The sequence below is a fragment of the Plasmodium gallinaceum genome (assembly GCF_900005855.1).
Source record: "Plasmodium gallinaceum strain 8A genome assembly, contig: PGAL8A_v1_87, whole genome shotgun sequence".
NCBI lineage: Eukaryota > Apicomplexa > Aconoidasida > Haemosporida > Plasmodiidae > Plasmodium > Plasmodium gallinaceum.
Window position 1 is genome coordinate 1,526,156 of NW_021628251.1, and position 16,170 is coordinate 1,542,325.

The 16,170-nt window shown below is 20.7% G+C and overlaps 5 protein-coding genes across 5 annotated transcripts; 2 read left to right on the plus strand and 3 right to left on the minus strand.

The window, feature by feature from the left end:
* Nucleotides 1-148: 148 nt before the first annotated feature.
* PGAL8A_00309800 (conserved Plasmodium protein, unknown function) lies at nucleotides 149-1,720 on the minus strand (the record flags this gene model as incomplete). The annotated part of the gene is made up of 1 exon (XM_028672108.1): nucleotides 149-1,720. The coding sequence occupies one exon, from the start codon at nucleotides 1,718-1,720 to the stop codon at nucleotides 149-151; it is 1,572 nt and encodes a 523-aa protein (XP_028528694.1).
* Nucleotides 1,721-2,734: 1,014 nt separating this feature from the next.
* On the plus strand, nucleotides 2,735-3,536 carry PGAL8A_00309900 (hypothetical protein; the record flags this gene model as incomplete). The annotated part of the gene is made up of 3 exons (XM_028672109.1): nucleotides 2,735-2,956; nucleotides 3,071-3,241; nucleotides 3,393-3,536. 3 exons carry the CDS (start codon nucleotides 2,735-2,737, stop codon nucleotides 3,534-3,536), a joined length of 537 nt encoding a protein of 178 aa, XP_028528695.1.
* A 1,630-nt stretch (nucleotides 3,537-5,166) lies between these two features.
* ATP4 (non-SERCA-type Ca2+-transporting P-ATPase, putative) lies at nucleotides 5,167-8,985 on the plus strand (the record flags this gene model as incomplete). The annotated part of the gene is made up of 1 exon (XM_028672111.1): nucleotides 5,167-8,985. One exon carries the CDS (start codon nucleotides 5,167-5,169, stop codon nucleotides 8,983-8,985), a length of 3,819 nt encoding a protein of 1,272 aa, XP_028528696.1.
* Nucleotides 8,986-10,344: 1,359 nt separating this feature from the next.
* On the minus strand, nucleotides 10,345-10,965 carry PGAL8A_00310100 (polyubiquitin, putative; the record flags this gene model as incomplete). Its single annotated transcript, XM_028672112.1, has 2 exons — nucleotides 10,345-10,550; nucleotides 10,938-10,965. The coding sequence occupies 2 exons, from the start codon at nucleotides 10,963-10,965 to the stop codon at nucleotides 10,345-10,347; spliced, it is 234 nt and encodes a 77-aa protein (XP_028528697.1).
* Nucleotides 10,966-12,025: 1,060 nt separating this feature from the next.
* On the minus strand, nucleotides 12,026-15,111 carry PGAL8A_00310200 (DNA replication licensing factor MCM5, putative; the record flags this gene model as incomplete). The annotated part of the gene is made up of 4 exons (XM_028672113.1): nucleotides 12,026-12,095; nucleotides 12,497-12,606; nucleotides 12,758-12,902; nucleotides 13,160-15,111. The coding sequence occupies 4 exons, from the start codon at nucleotides 15,109-15,111 to the stop codon at nucleotides 12,026-12,028; spliced, it is 2,277 nt and encodes a 758-aa protein (XP_028528698.1).
* Between the last annotated feature and the right edge of the window lie 1,059 nt (nucleotides 15,112-16,170).

Sequence of the window (16,170 nt, forward strand, 5' to 3'; positions counted from 1 at the left end):
ACATATATATATTTATATGTATTTAAAAGAATAAAAAATTTATTAAGATAAAAAAAAAAAAAAATTAAGAACAAAAATAAACATATTTTTTATAGTAAAATGATTAATTACATATTTTATATATAAAATAAAAAGTAAACATAATCAACTAAAAGTTTAAAGAAAAAGACAAGCCAAGATTACCAAATGGTAATGATTTAACAAATCCATATGATCCTAATAAATGTTGCGAATCATCAGGAATACAATTTAATTTTATATTTACTTTTCCTTTTAAATACTGTGTAGATATATTTAGATTTGTGTCAGGTATTCTATAAGAAATTGCACAATGAAAAGGATTATACTTTCCATTTATCCCTTCTACAGATGATTCTAATTGTTCTTGTAGAACTTCAATTTGTTTCTGTTGATTATCAATTATTTGCATTATACTCTGATAATTCTTATTTCTTTCTATTTCTGTATATAAATTTTTTTTTTTTTTTTGTGTTAAATCTTGAGAAATTTTGTTTATATATTCTATATTTGTGTCAATAAATTCTTTATATTTATTTATAGGTAGTTTGTAACATGATTCTAGTGATAAACCATAATTTTCCAAAGTTTTATTATATAAGTTAAATTCATAATTTTTGGGATATAAATTTTTTAATTGTTCTTTATATTTTTCTACTACATTATTAATATTATTAGAATATTCAATGTAATCTGTACTATATTTTTTATTAGAAATGATATTCCTTATTTCATTTATAGCTTTTAATTTTAAAAATTGAATTTTAAAAACTAAAATATTGAATAGTTGTTCGTCAACCATATTAATAACTTCAATAAAATAATTCAAATTATTTAATATATATTCTTTCTTTGTTTTCTCATTATTTAATTTTTCTATATCTCCTATCAATGAATAATTATGAAAATTTGTTTCCAAATATTTTAATATATTTTCAAAGAAATATTTGAAATCATCATTCTCATCTAAGGATTTAGTATAGGTACAAAAAATTTTATTAAGTGAAATTATAGATTTTTCATTTAAAATTTCTAAATGCTTTTTATAACTATTAATATTTTTAAGAATTTTATTTGAATTTATATCAATATCTTTAAAATTTATCATTATATTTTTATTATGACTATTTACATTTTCTTTTAATATACTGTTATTGTTAATAACATTTCTATTATTTTCCTTATTAAGATTATCAGAATTTTTTTCATTTTCTTCGTTCAACTTTTCTTCTTGTCTTAATAACTTATTATTTTTTGTATCAATTTTATTTTCATGTAAATCATGAACTAAATTATTTTTTTTTTCATCATTATTTATTATATTTTCCTTACTATTTATAATTTTGGAATCAATATTTTCATTTTCATTAACTAAAATTTTCTTGCTTTCTTTTTTATTTTCCTCATTTTTTTTTTTCATAAAATTGGAAAAAATAGAACAGACCTTGTGTTTTTTAAACTTATAACTTCTTTTATTTTTTTTCCCTTCCCAATTATTAATAAAAAGGTGATAATTTTTAAATCTACTACTTATACCATATTGCTGTTTGAATTTAAAATATTCACTTTTTTTAAATCTCTTTTCATTTAATATTCTTGAAAATTTTACCTTATTCCTTTCAATTAATCCTTGAAACATATAAATATTTAATAAAAAAATAAGTAATATATTTAAAAAAGTTTTTCCAATAAAAAATCTCATGTTATATATTTTACTAATTATATAAAATTACACAGGTGTGTATAAAAACTTTCAGCACTTTAACGTATATTAACAAACTAAATAAACAAAAAAAAAATGATACAATCATATGATGTTTTAATAAAATATATTATTATTTAAGCAGTTTTCTATGATAAATTAAATTTATATTTGAAGGATATTCATTAATATTCGCAAGAAAAGTACTTACATTTTTTTACATGATTCAATATTACGGAATTTTCAAAAATATATAAAAACCAAAAGTAAGTACTTGTTTTATAGAATAATTTTTTCTTTTGCTTATATTTTTAAAAAAAAAAAATTTCAAATGAGTAACTTTTTTTTTTTTTTTTCATTTTGTTTAGTAAAGAAAAAAAAAAAAAAAAAAAAAAAAAAAAAATATAAAAAAATTCAATTCATATAATTAATTAAAACCGACTTACATGTTTTATGTAGAATTATTATTATNATAATAATAATTCTACATAAAACATGTAAGTCGGTTTTAATTAATTATATGAATTGAATTTTTTTATATTTTTTTTTTTTTTTTTTTTTTTTTTTTTAAAAAAAAAAAAAAAAAAAAAAAAAAAAAAATATAAAAAAATTCAATTCATATAATTAATTAAAACCGACTTACATGTTTTATGTAGAATTATTATTATTAATAGTATGTTAGATCATTTCATTTTTTTTTTCTTGTATTATTTTAAACTAAATATTAGAAGGGAAATATAAAAAAAATATAGAAAATTATATCAATAAAAAGAGGATCAGTATTTTCATAAACTAATTTTTTTGAAAAAATATAAGGTATTAGAATAAAACACTGAAAAAAAAAAAAAAAAAAAAATAAAAGAGCAAAAAATTTATATATATTAATGAAAATTCTCATAAATTTAAGAAAATTAGGTATAATAATGAGTTAATATTATTTTCATTATTTTTTTATTAAAGGTATTATTTATAGAGTTATACTATTAAAATTAATTTTAAAAAGGTTAAGAAAACATGTTTAGTTATTTTAAAAAAGTAAAAGTTTCAAAAGACGATTTGCTGCCATCCATCTATGATTATGAAATAAAAAAATTAGATGGTACAACAATTTCAATGTCTACTTTTAAAAATAAAACTTTAATTATTTTTAATTCAGCATCTAAATGTGGATTAACAAAAAATCACATTAATCAATTTAATATATTGCATGAAAAATTTAATTCAAAAGGATTAGAAGTTTATAATAAGAAAAAATAAAATATTCTTATATGTTTTTATTTTTATTTTAAGATTATATATATATATATATATATATATATATATATATCTTTTTTTTTTTTTTTTTTTTAGATATTAGCATTTCCAACTTATCAATTTTTAAATCAAGAGTTTCAAGATTCCAGTGACATTTGTTCATTTAATGAAAGCAATCAAATAAAATATAATATGTATGCTCCTATTGATGTTAATGGAGATAAAACACATCCATTATTTAAATTTTTGAAAGCGAATTGTGATTCAGTTAGTTTTCATTTATAAAAAAAAAAAAAAAAATGATATATGACATATATTATTTGATTGTAAAAAATGAATTAATCTAATATAAATTAATGTCTTATTTATTTAAAAATTTAACAAAAATAAAGTTTTGAATTATTTTTCTTTTATTTAGATGCATGATGAAAACGGAACATTAAAAAGTATTGGATGGAATTTTGGAAAGTTTATAGTTGACAAAAATGGAAATGTTGTTAATTATTTTTCACCTAAAACAAATCCATTAGATTTAGAAAATTATATTAGTGAATTGTTATAAAAAAAAAAAAAAAAATACTACCCATACAAAAATAAAAATTTGTAGAATCAATATTAATAATAAAAATATGATAGAAAGAACTATTTTAATTTATGTATATTATATTTAAGAGTTAGTATTACTTAAAATTCAGATTTTATTTACCTTTTTGCATATATTTAAAAGATTAACTCATAAAATAACATTAGAATACTTTTTCGTTATATGAATAAAATTATATATATTCACTTATAATCATTTAAAATTTAGGTATTTTTTTTTTATATGCCTTTTTATATTTTACCCTTTCTTTTTTCCTTACAAAATTTGTATCTTTTATAAATGTAATATATAAATTCTTCTAAGCTACGAAAGAGAACTATTTTTTTTACGTAATACAAAATATTATATAATCATAATAAACACATAAACTTATTATTATATATAAATAAAATTCAGTACTTCCATTTTTCTTTTTTTCTTAAAAATCTTTAAATAAAATAAAAAAAAAAAATAAAGATCTTTATAAATTGATCTACATTTTAATAATACTATAAAAAAAATAATAAAATAAAAATAACATCAACTACAATAAATATTTAAAAAAAAAAAATTTCTTTTTAAAATAAATATGTATTCCCAAATATATAATGATTTACAAATTAAAATTTTTTTTTCTTCATTGTATAAAAAATAATATTACAATTTATTATTTTACCTAAGAGGAAAAGAAAAGAGAAACATTTAATAAATCTTTATACTATATAGTAAATCTTTCAATTATAAAAGTAAAATATTATTTTTTTTCATTTAATAATTAAATCGAGTGCTAAACATTTTATATATATTATTTTCTTCACATAGTAAGAAGAATACTTATTTTTATATTATTTTACTTTATTTTTCTTCTTTTTTTTTAAATTAAATATAAATTTCACTTTTTTTTTTTTGAAAAAAATAACTATGACATCTTTTATTTTACTTCAAAAAAAAAATTAAAATTGTATTCGTCGATATCACATTGACTTAAAAAAAAAAATAGTAAAATAAAATAAAAATAATACATATTGAAGAAATACACTTTTTTTTTATAATTTAATTTTTTAAATCATTTCAATTTAATATAAAAAATTTATATAGCTTAATTCAAAGTATGTTTTTTTAATTTTTTACTGTAGCTCTTTCGTAATTATGTATTAATGAAATTTTTATTTTTACTCCTACTTTTCTTTTAAAATAATTGTCATGTTTTTTTATTTAAAAAAAATATTTAGTAAACAAGCATAATACTACATAATAGCTAAATTTTATTTTTCATACTATTTTAATTTTTTAAAATAAGAAAAAAAAATTTTAATTCTTTTTAAAAAAATAAAATAAATTGAATTTTAATAAGATTACTATGTAATAAAAAAAAAAAAAATAAAATAAAATTTATATTTGGTAAAAATATTAACTATTTAATGTACATACTTAAAAAATTAAAAAATCAAAGTCTAGAAATATTAATAATTTAAATAATAAAAATAAGAAATTTTATCTTTAAGAAATATATATATATATATATATATATATATATTAATAATTTTTAATGTTTAAAAAAAAAAAAAAAAAAAAAAAATAATAAATTTTTTTTTTTTTTTTTAAAGTTATGAATTCAGATAATCCACATATAAATTTAAATGAAAAAGAGAAATTAGGTGAAAATGGAAATGAAAAAAAAATTGAGAAAAATACATCAAATAAATTAACGAAAAATAATTATCATATTGATGTAAATGAAAAGAATGATTCAAATAATAAAATAGCTATAGAACAAAAATATGTAGAAACTAAGGAAAATGAGATTGATAATGGTAATCGAGGAATTTTAAATTATGAAGACAACTTGGAAAAAGAAATAATTGGAAAGCTTTCTAAATCACAACAATCTCCAGATGAAATTATTGAAAATGCAAAAATTTCCGATAGTGATGCATATTATACGGCATTATTAAAAGCAGAAGAAGAATGCAAATCAACAGGTAACAATTATTATGCAACAGAAAGCATAGAAAACTTATGTAAAGAATTTGGCTTAAAGGATATTAGTTATGGTCTTGATTCAGAACAAGTAAAAATAAACAAGGAAAAATATGGAGAAAATTTCATTGAAAAAGAACAAGTAGTACCTATATGGAAAATTTTTTTATCTCAATACTGGAGTCCAGTTGTTATTTTATTGTTAATTGCTTCTGTGGCTAGTCTTGCTTTAAATGAAATTGTTGAAGGAATAGCCATTATAAGCATTGTTACATTAAATGCTTGTTTAGCTACATATATGGAAAAGTCCTCAGGTGATGCTATAGCTAAATTAGCAGAAATGGCTTCCCCTCAATGTATAGTTCTAAGAGATGGACAAAAGATGGTTATTCCATCAAAAGAAGTTGTAGTTGGTGATGTTGTTATTATAAATACAGGTGATTCTATATCAGCAGATTTAAGACTTTTTGAAGTTATTGAATTAAAGACTAATGAAAGTTTATTAACTGGAGAATCAGAAGACATAAAAAAAACATTGGTAGCTGTTGATCCAACAACTCCATTTGCAACAAACTTATGTTTTGCTACAACTTCAGTTACAAATGGGTGTGGTAAAGGTATCGTTATATCCACAGGATTAGAAACTCAAGTGGGAAAAATCGCATCTCAATTAAAAAGAACAAGCAAAGGTAGTAAATTAACACCATTACAAGTGGCATTAAATAAATTAGGAGGTTTAATAGGTTTAATAGCTATTATTGTACTTATAGGAATTATCGTTTTAGCAGTTCTCATTAAATATAGAGATCCTGCACATGCAGACAAAGATCCAACCTTTGTTATTATAATTATAGGAGTAGGTTTTGCTGTATCATCCATTCCTGAAGGTTTACCTATGGTTGTAACTATTACTTTATCTGCGGGAGCTAAAGATATGGTTAAAAAGAATGCAAATGTTAGGAAATTACCAGCTGTTGAAACATTAGGGTGTTGTTCTGTTATATGTTCGGATAAAACAGGAACATTAACGGAAGGAAAAATGACAGCCATTAATGCAGTTATTATATGCAAAAGTTCTTCTTTAAGTGATGATAATAACACATTAACAAAAACGTTTGATTTTTATCCAACGAAAGGATTTGAACCATACGGTGGTTTATTTGATTCAAAAGAATTGACTAATGAAAAAAAAAAAAATATTGTAATTGCCAAAAATCAAAATATATCATATGATACTGTTCTATACAATTATGGAAATGTTGCAAATAAATCAGTAATTGTAGATAAAGTAAGATCTTTAATGCTTGCTGCATATTTAAATTCCTATGATACTACATTAACAAAAGATTCTAAAACATCTAAGTGGTCCATACAAGGAAATATGAGTGAAGGTCCAATTGTAGTTGCTGCAGCTAAAGTAGGATTTTGTTTTAATAACACATCTAACAACTCATATCTTAAAGAATATGTCAGATTAGATAATTTAGAGATTACATTCAATTCATCACGTAAAATGAAAGTTACTTTTTATAAATTAAGAAAAGAAAATGTTTTTGAAAATATATATCTTGAAGATTCTAATAAAACATTTACTCATATAGCTTTAATTAAAGGTGCACCTGATAAATTACTTGATAGAAGTACACATTTGCTAAAAGAAACAAAAACAAAAACTTATGTTTCATGGAAAGAAAAAATTACTGAAGATGAAAAAAATATATTAACAAAAAAAAATTTGGAATTGTCAAAAAAAGCATTAAGAGTTTTAGCAATATGTATAAAACCATTAACAGAAGAAAACATAGAGTATTTAAAAAAATTGAGTGATGCAGAAGAAAGATTAAATTTTGTTAATCATGATGAAAATGGTGGATTTATACCTTTAGGTTATATAGCATCTTTTGATCCACCAAGACCAGGAGTAAAAGAAGCAATTCAAACTTGTAGAGAAGCTAAAGTGAAAGTAATAATGATTACTGGAGATCAAAAACCTACAGCTGTTGCTATTGGAAAATTAATAGGTTTAATAAGTGAAAATCCAGAAGAAGGAACAGATTATAATGTTGCAGCTATAGAATGTTCTGAACTTCATATTAATAAAAATTCAAATGAACCTGTATTACCAGACGAACAATTGGATGAATTTACCGATAAAATTTTAATATATTCAAGAGCACAACCAGAAGATAAAATTACTATTGTTCAATCTTTAAAAAGAAAAGGTTATTTAGTTGCAATGACAGGTGATGGTGTTAATGACGCACCCGCTTTAAAAGCTGCAGATATAGGAGTAGCTATGGGAATAAACGGAACTGAAGTAGCTAAAGGAGCTTCAGAAATGATTTTAATAGATGATAATTTTTGCACTGTTGTTAGTGCTATTGATGTGGGAAGAACTATTTATTCAAATATACAAAAATTTGTCTGTTTTTTGCTTGGTACAAATATTGGTGAAATAATTTATCTATCTGTCGCTATAGCTGCACAAATGCCCTTTCCTTTAGAAGCCTTGCAAATTTTATTTTTGAATCTCATGACAGACGGATGTCCAGCTGTTGCCTTGTCAAGAGAACCACCAAATGATGATAATATGAAAGTACCTCCTAGACCTAAAAAACAGCCAATTATGACCAAAGTTTGGTGGTTTTATGGAATTATACCGCATACCATCTTTGAAGCTTTATGCGTATTGTTATCACTAGCTATATCATTATATTTGTGTACAGGAGCTTTTACGTTAAATGGAATTAACAATTCATGTAAAACAGTTAATATTCCTGATGTTAATGTTGGTACAAAGTTTCATGAATACAAGTATTTTTGTAGTACGTATGAATATAGGATATCATCTAATTATGTTGGATGGGTAACAAACATAAATTTTTGGGATCCAACAGAAAATAAAACTGTAACATTTTGGGGGGCAGCAAAAGGAAGAATAAAAAATATAACCCCAAAATCTAAAGAAATTCACCCAAATATAAGAATCATAATGAAAAATGGATGTTCTGGTAACGTAAAAGAAGATTCACTTGGTTGGTGTATGCCATTAGATAGTGCAAGAGCCACAGGAAAAGATGATGAAATTCCAGGTATATTAAAGAAGGGATTTGAAGATATAGCATCCAGAGGTTCTAAACGTGGTAGAACTATGGCTTTTATATCGGCTGTTTGGTGTGAAATGCTAAGAGCTTATACAGTTAGGAGTTGGGAGCCATTTTATTCTGTATTTAATAGAAATATGTGGATGCATTTGGCTTGTAGTATATCTGCAACATTAACTTTTCTTTCAACATGTATACCTGGTATTACTTCTGTTTTAAATACAACTTGCTTGTTATGGTGGCAGTATATTTTAGCAATATTATGGGCCTTTTTAAATTTAATTCTAGATGAAATAATACCAAAAGTTTTATATAGAAGAAAATATATGACTATCAAAAATTAGTATGTCCATTTTATATGTATAAAATGCACATCATATTTTGTTTTTTAAATATATCTTTATTTAAATTTTTACGTGTTAAATTTTAATATTTATAAATAATACTAGTTTTATTATTTTAAGTTAATTTTTTAAAAAATTTATTAATTTCATTTTCATTATAATTTAATATTTTTTTTTTTTTTTTTTTTTTTTTTTACGTTGTGTTTGTACAAGAAAAATAATATTAAAAAAATAATTTTTTGAGAGTATATATTTATATATGTATACATATAATATTAGCATAGTTCGGCATATGAAGAAACATATATATATATATATATATATATATATATATATATATATATATATATATATATATATATATATATATATATATATTTTTATTTTTTAGCTATTTGGAGATCTGTTTTTGTTTTAAGATTTGCATGTGCATATTTAAGAGATTTTTCATAGAATAAATAATTATTTAATCTGCAATAAATCTAAAAAATTGTTGCTTTCATTATTATTTGTATTTATTATTATATCAAACTAATGAATTAGTGCATACTACATATATATATATATATACATATTTTTTTCGTAAAATTTTGTATTAAAATTTTTTTCCTTTCGTATGTTTTAAATAAATTTCGTTTATGAAAACCTTAAGCTATAAAAAGAAAAAAAAAACTTAAATAATTTTATAAAATATAATTATATGAAATTACAAATTTTAAAAATATATGTTAAAGTTTATTCTTATATTACTAATGATTCAATTTCTAAATATATACTTTTTTTTCTAATTTTATATTTTGGAATATTTATTAACCTATTATGTATGCTGATATTTAAGCTGTTGCTTTTTATGTAAATTTAATCGTCAAAAAAAAAAAAAAAAAAAGATAAAGCAATTAGCAAACTGGTTTACTTGAAATTTTTCTTTTCTTTTTTTTTAATTATAAGAAAATTAAATTCGGTTATTTAATAATTATATAAAGCTTTAAAAAGAGTAAAAAAAAAAAAAAAAAAAAAAAAAACTAAAATATATTTGTTCATATTCTTTAACAAATTCAAAAAAAAAAAAAAAAAAAAGGAATAAAAAAATAAGAATATGCAAATGCAACTTTAAAAAATGTTATATATATAAATGTAGGACCACATAACAGCATAATAAAAATTATAAATGATTTAACAGCACATGCCAAATAAAAAGGCCAATGTTTAAAAAAAAAAAAATTCAAATATATAGAAATTGTATGTTCACACAACATAAAACAGTAAATTTTTTTATAAAAAAAATTTAATTATAAAAGTATTATATACAATTTTAAAATGAACATAAAAAAACAAGATAAAAAAAAATAAATAAATAAATCAAAAACCACCTCTTAATCTTAAAACTAAATGTAAGGTAGATTCTTTTTGAATATTATAATCGGATAAAGTTCTTCCGTCTTCTAATTGTTTTCCTGCAAAAATTAATCTTTGTTGATCAGGTGGAATTCCTTCCTTATCTTGAATTTTTGCCTTAACATTTTCAATAGTATCAGATGGTTCTACATCAAGAGTGATTGTTTTTCCTGAACAAAAAAAAAAAAAAAAAAAGCATATATCATTAATTTAAAAAATAAAGATATTCCATAAGAATAATTTACTTAATATGTATATTTAAAAAAAATAATAAAATAATAAAAATATGTTTCATATAATCTCATTTTTTTTTTAAAAAAAAAACTTTAGTATGAATATATAAAGGATCTACAAATTTTCAAGTTTTTGTTTGCAAAAAGTTAAACATATAAGAATATACATTAGTACATACAATTAACGATCTAAAATATGAATTCAAACTTTTTGATTATAAAGAAATAGAATAAAAAATAAATTTATAAAATAAAAGGTTAAAATATAAAAAATATATAGAGAATAATTCATATTAATAAGTAAAATATTTTTATTTGACTTACCAGTTAATGTTTTCACAAAAATTTGCATTTTTCGAAAAAATATAAAATATATATTTTATATATATAATATTGAAATTACATAAAAAAGTATATTTTCTTTTATTAAAAAATAAAAACTATAATTATATATCTGATTTCTTATAAAAAAAATACATAAATATTTTGTTTTAACAAAGAGTAAAAATATATATAACTTTTTTTTTTTATTAAAATACGAGTTTTAATATATCATTTAATTTTAATGTTAAATTAACTTAATAAATACTTTTCTTATATTTTTAATATAAAAAAAATGAATATTTTTTACGAAGATTTAATTTTACGTAAAATTTAAAATTTCTTTTTATAAAAATAAATAAAAAACTCAAAAAAAAAAAAAAAAAAAAAAGTATTTCTTGCGTAATTTTTTTTTTTTTTTTCAATGGGACCATAATGGAAGTATTTGCTTAAGCATGATAAAAAGATTATATATATCTTATGTTAAACATGCAAACATTTATTAAAACATTTTTTCAATTTTAAGTAATATTTGTATGTTTTATATTATATAATTAAATTTTTTTTGTATATTCAAGAAAAATTATTTTAAAAAAAGAAAATATTTAATTATAATAATATTTATGAATATATTAAGAGATTTAAAAAAAAAAAAAAAAAATAAAATTTAGCTGAATGTTAAAAAAGATGGTAATTTAGCTTAGTTATGTCAGCAAATTAGAGCATTTAAACTCTATATGAAAAAAATAAGTTTTACATAAAATTTCTTTTGAAACGTAAAATGTATTGTATTTTATAATAAATTTGTGTGCATTATTTTAATAAGATTCACATATATATATTACATATTATACAAATAGAAAATGATGTATTATGGCACTTGCAATTAATTTTATTGAAATTAAAGAAAAACACAAAGATTTTTTTTTAAAGAGAAAAAAATATTGTACATAAATTTAAAAAAAAATATATTTTTAAAAAGTTAGGATTTCAAATTAATAATTAAAAAAATAAAATAAAAAATTAAGGTAATTAAAAATTTAAGAAAAAAAAAAAAGGTAAATAATATTTAAAAATAAATAAATGAAGATTTATGGGCGTCTAACTGAACGATCACCTCTTTCTTGAAGTTCTCCTTTTTTAATCAGTATAGCCAAAGCTCTGAAAGAATAATAAAAGATAATGAGAAATTATTATATATATATATATATGTTGTTTATGCAAATAATAAACAATGCATTAGATAATTTAAAGAATTTATCAATAAAAGTGGATGTATAATATTTACTATTAGTAAATTAAATTTTTTTTATTGCATATAAAATATAAAATGATTAAAATATAAAATATATTAAAAATGTTAAAATCTATTTAATTATATGAATAAGGAAAAATTAACTGGTAAAATAAAAGTTAAAATCTATGATGCAAGTTAAAATGAAGGAAATTAAAATTAAATAAGACATATGAATTTAAATTTATTTTTTATATATATATTTATTCAGTTAAATTTTAATATTAATATTGAATAAATAATGATGTATTTCTATATTTTTAGTTACTTTGATAAAGCTGATCTATCAAAACCCCTTAATTGTAGTTCTCTAAATAAATTTACTCTTGATGCTCTTTGTCCTTTCCCTAGTCTCCCTAATATTGCATCTTCTGCTTGCTGATAAAATAACGAGAAAAAAAATATATTTTACAAAGATATAGTTGAAAAAAAAATATACTAAAAGGATAAAGAAAATTTTTTAATTATAATCTATCTGTTGTTAAAAATAAATAAAATAAGGATATGTTTTCTTTTTTCTCTTTAAAACCTTCACTGCTTTTTGCTCCAAAGGAGACATTGTTTCAAATATCAAGCATTGTTTTGCAGTTTCAGCAGTTGATGCTGAAAATAAATCAATTGACATTTGAACATGTTTTTCCGTAGCAAATTGAGATAATTCCATTTTGGCGAAACTAAAAAATGAACATATTAATGAATTTTAAGTGTATATATATATTTAAAATATCTTTAATTAGATTATATTTTTAATGTATTTTGTATTTAAATTAATTTTTTTTCTTCTTTTAATATATATAGTTATATTTAGGAATTTTCATAACATTCTTTCTTAATCCATAAATTTTTTTAAAATATTATGCATATAAGGCTAAATTTTGAATATTATAAATGTAATTTTATATTATATAAAATAATTATTGTGCATATATACCTTTCTGCCAATCGAATTAATGATTCTAATTGTCTTAGAGTGATGGGAATTTTTTTTGTTACTGATCTTCTATCTCCTCTATATTCAGCTCTTGTTTGCACATAAAAATTCCTTAAAGAGTCTCTTGCTTCTTTTGATAGTAATGGGGCAATTTCCCTTTTAGCATATTGTATGTATCTTGTAAGTTTAGATAAAGGGATTTCTCCTTCTTGAGATTTATGTTTTGATGCATGTAAGGCGACAATATGATTACATAACAATGTATCTTTTTCTACATCTTGTTTATTTCTTAATAAAAAAATAATATCAAATCTTGAAAGAATAGTAGTTTTAAAATCATGCTGATCCGTAGTATCCTGAGAATCATCATACGAACCAAAAGAAGGATTGGCTGCAGCAATAACAGCACATCTTGTATTTAACATAGTGGTAATTCCTGCTTTTGAGATGGAAATTGTTTGCTGTTCCATTGCTTCATGAATAGCCACAACATCGTCATCTCTCATTTTATCAAATTCATCGATACAAACAACACCACCATCAGCTAGTACCATAGCACCTCCTTCTAATGAAAAAACTCCTTGGCTATCTCTCATAACAGCTGCTGTTAAACCAGCAGCACTACTACCTTTACCAGATGTATAAACAGAAACAGGTGCACACCTATTTACAAATTTTAATATTTGCGATTTAGCAACTGAAGGATCTCCAAGCATTAGCATGTTAATATCTCCCCTAATTTTTGTTTCTTCACCAATTCTTTTTCTTGTTCCACCAAATAATAAACATGCACATGCTTTTTTTACTTCATCCATTCCATATAATTCTGGTGCAACAGATTTAAAAATTTTTTCATGTATATCATGTTCGGCTGCAAGTAGTGTTAATTCATTTCTTTCTTCTACATCAAAATTTAAATCATTACCTGTCATGTCATCATACTTTTGAAACCCTAATACGTGCAAATAAGAAAAATTTGTTCCATCTGCTCTAGTAGGTTTGGGGTTTGGGTTGTAAGAAGTTAAAACACCATGAACATAAACTCTGTCACCTGGAATCATTTTCTCACATAAGTATCTTGTTGCATTTAATTGTAAATGCCTAGGCATATCACCTGTTGGAACTGCTTCAGGTAGTTCTTGCATTTTTAATGATTGTATGTCAACAAAAGTGCATTCATTTGGTAAAATAACATATGGTTCTAAAACACCATTACATCCCAGTTGGCTATCCATTGGATTTGCTGCTCCCATTGACGATTTCATAGTAGATGAATATCTACAATATGGTGGTAATTGAGGTTTATCTTTCCATAATGGTACATCAATGGACATTTTGTGATCACAATATCTACATTGTAAAGTAATTTTCCTCATCTTATGTTGGGGTTTGCTAGCTTGAACAATTATCCCTGGAACAACAACAAATCTTTCTTGTGTTGCTGCTAGTAATCCTCTTATTGGTGTTGGTCTTATAAAAGTATTTAATAAATTAATTTGTATATAATTTAAATGCTCGTCTTCGTCATTTAAAATATTAGCTGTTTCACACACTTCATAACATACTCTTTCTATTGTTGGCAAATATGTTAATGGTCTTTCTGACAAAGCTCTAGCTAAAATTGCTGAATAATTTTCTGGTTTTTTCATTTTTCTTTCAGATCTAGGTGTTGCGCTAATTTCATTATTTTCAAATACAGTTTGTTGTTTATATATATCATCTAATTTTAAATCTAAAGTGAAATTATTATTTTTTACATTTTCAAACAATGTTCTTTTTAAATTTCCTTCTTTTAAAGTATTAGAAGAATATCTTGATAAAAAATCTTGAAAATAATTATATACTTCATTAAGACTCGGTAAATTTTCTTCTATTCTTATATTATTTTCTGGTTTACTATTTGGATTCTTTGTAGCACTAAAAAATGCTCTTCCTTCTTGAATCCCTAACATTTTCGATCCTTTTTTCTTTTAAATTGTATTAAAAAAAAGTCTAAAAGAATAATATAGAAATAAAGAAATAAGGAGACAAACAAATATGTTTATTTCTAAAAAAAATTATTCAATATATGATACTATTCAAAATAATTATCTAAATTATGCCTAATAAAAACTTAAAAAAAAATTTTTAAATTTATTTTGAAAATTAGTACAAAATGAAATAATTGAAAAATAACTTTTTAAAAAAAATTAACATTATATGCACACTTATTGGTAAATGTCTAAATTATTTTTAACTTAAAAAATAATAGTAAAAAAAAAAAAAAAAGATCTTCATTGCTTATTATTATATATCTGTATTTTCTCATAAATTTTATTTACTTGGTTTCCATAATATATTTCATATTATTTTATGTACTACTTTTGTATATTAAATTATGCATAGTATATATATATATATATATAAATTTCCAATTATTTATTATGCCTCTCTTTTTTTTTTTTCTTTTTTTTATGATTAAATTTCAATATTTTTGTTTTAATGTATTAAATTTTCAAGATATTTTAATATTCATATAACCAAATAAATAAATTATATTGAGAAAACAGTATGAACTATAAAATAAACTTCTCATATAAAAAAAAAAAAAAAAAAAATTAAAAAAAATAAAAAAATGGAAAAATAATTTGGCATTTACCATTAATAGTTAAATACTATGTTTAAAGGTACTTTGCAAATTAATATATTTTTAAAAATTAAAAAAAAAGTCATAAATTTATTATATCTCATTTTATTTTTAAGTTTTTACATGATAAACAAACATAACTTTATATCATGTATTTTTTCTATTATATTATATATTATGAAAACATTACTTTTTCTTTTATTAAATATTTTTGTTACATATAAAAAAATAAATAATTTTAAAATGTATAAAAAAATCAAATAAATTTAATAAAAAAAAAATATATTCCTTTTAATTTTTTTTTAATATTAGCATTAAGGATTTAATAAAATACACATTTGAAATACTTATTAAAATACTTATAAACAAGACAAAAAAAAAAAAA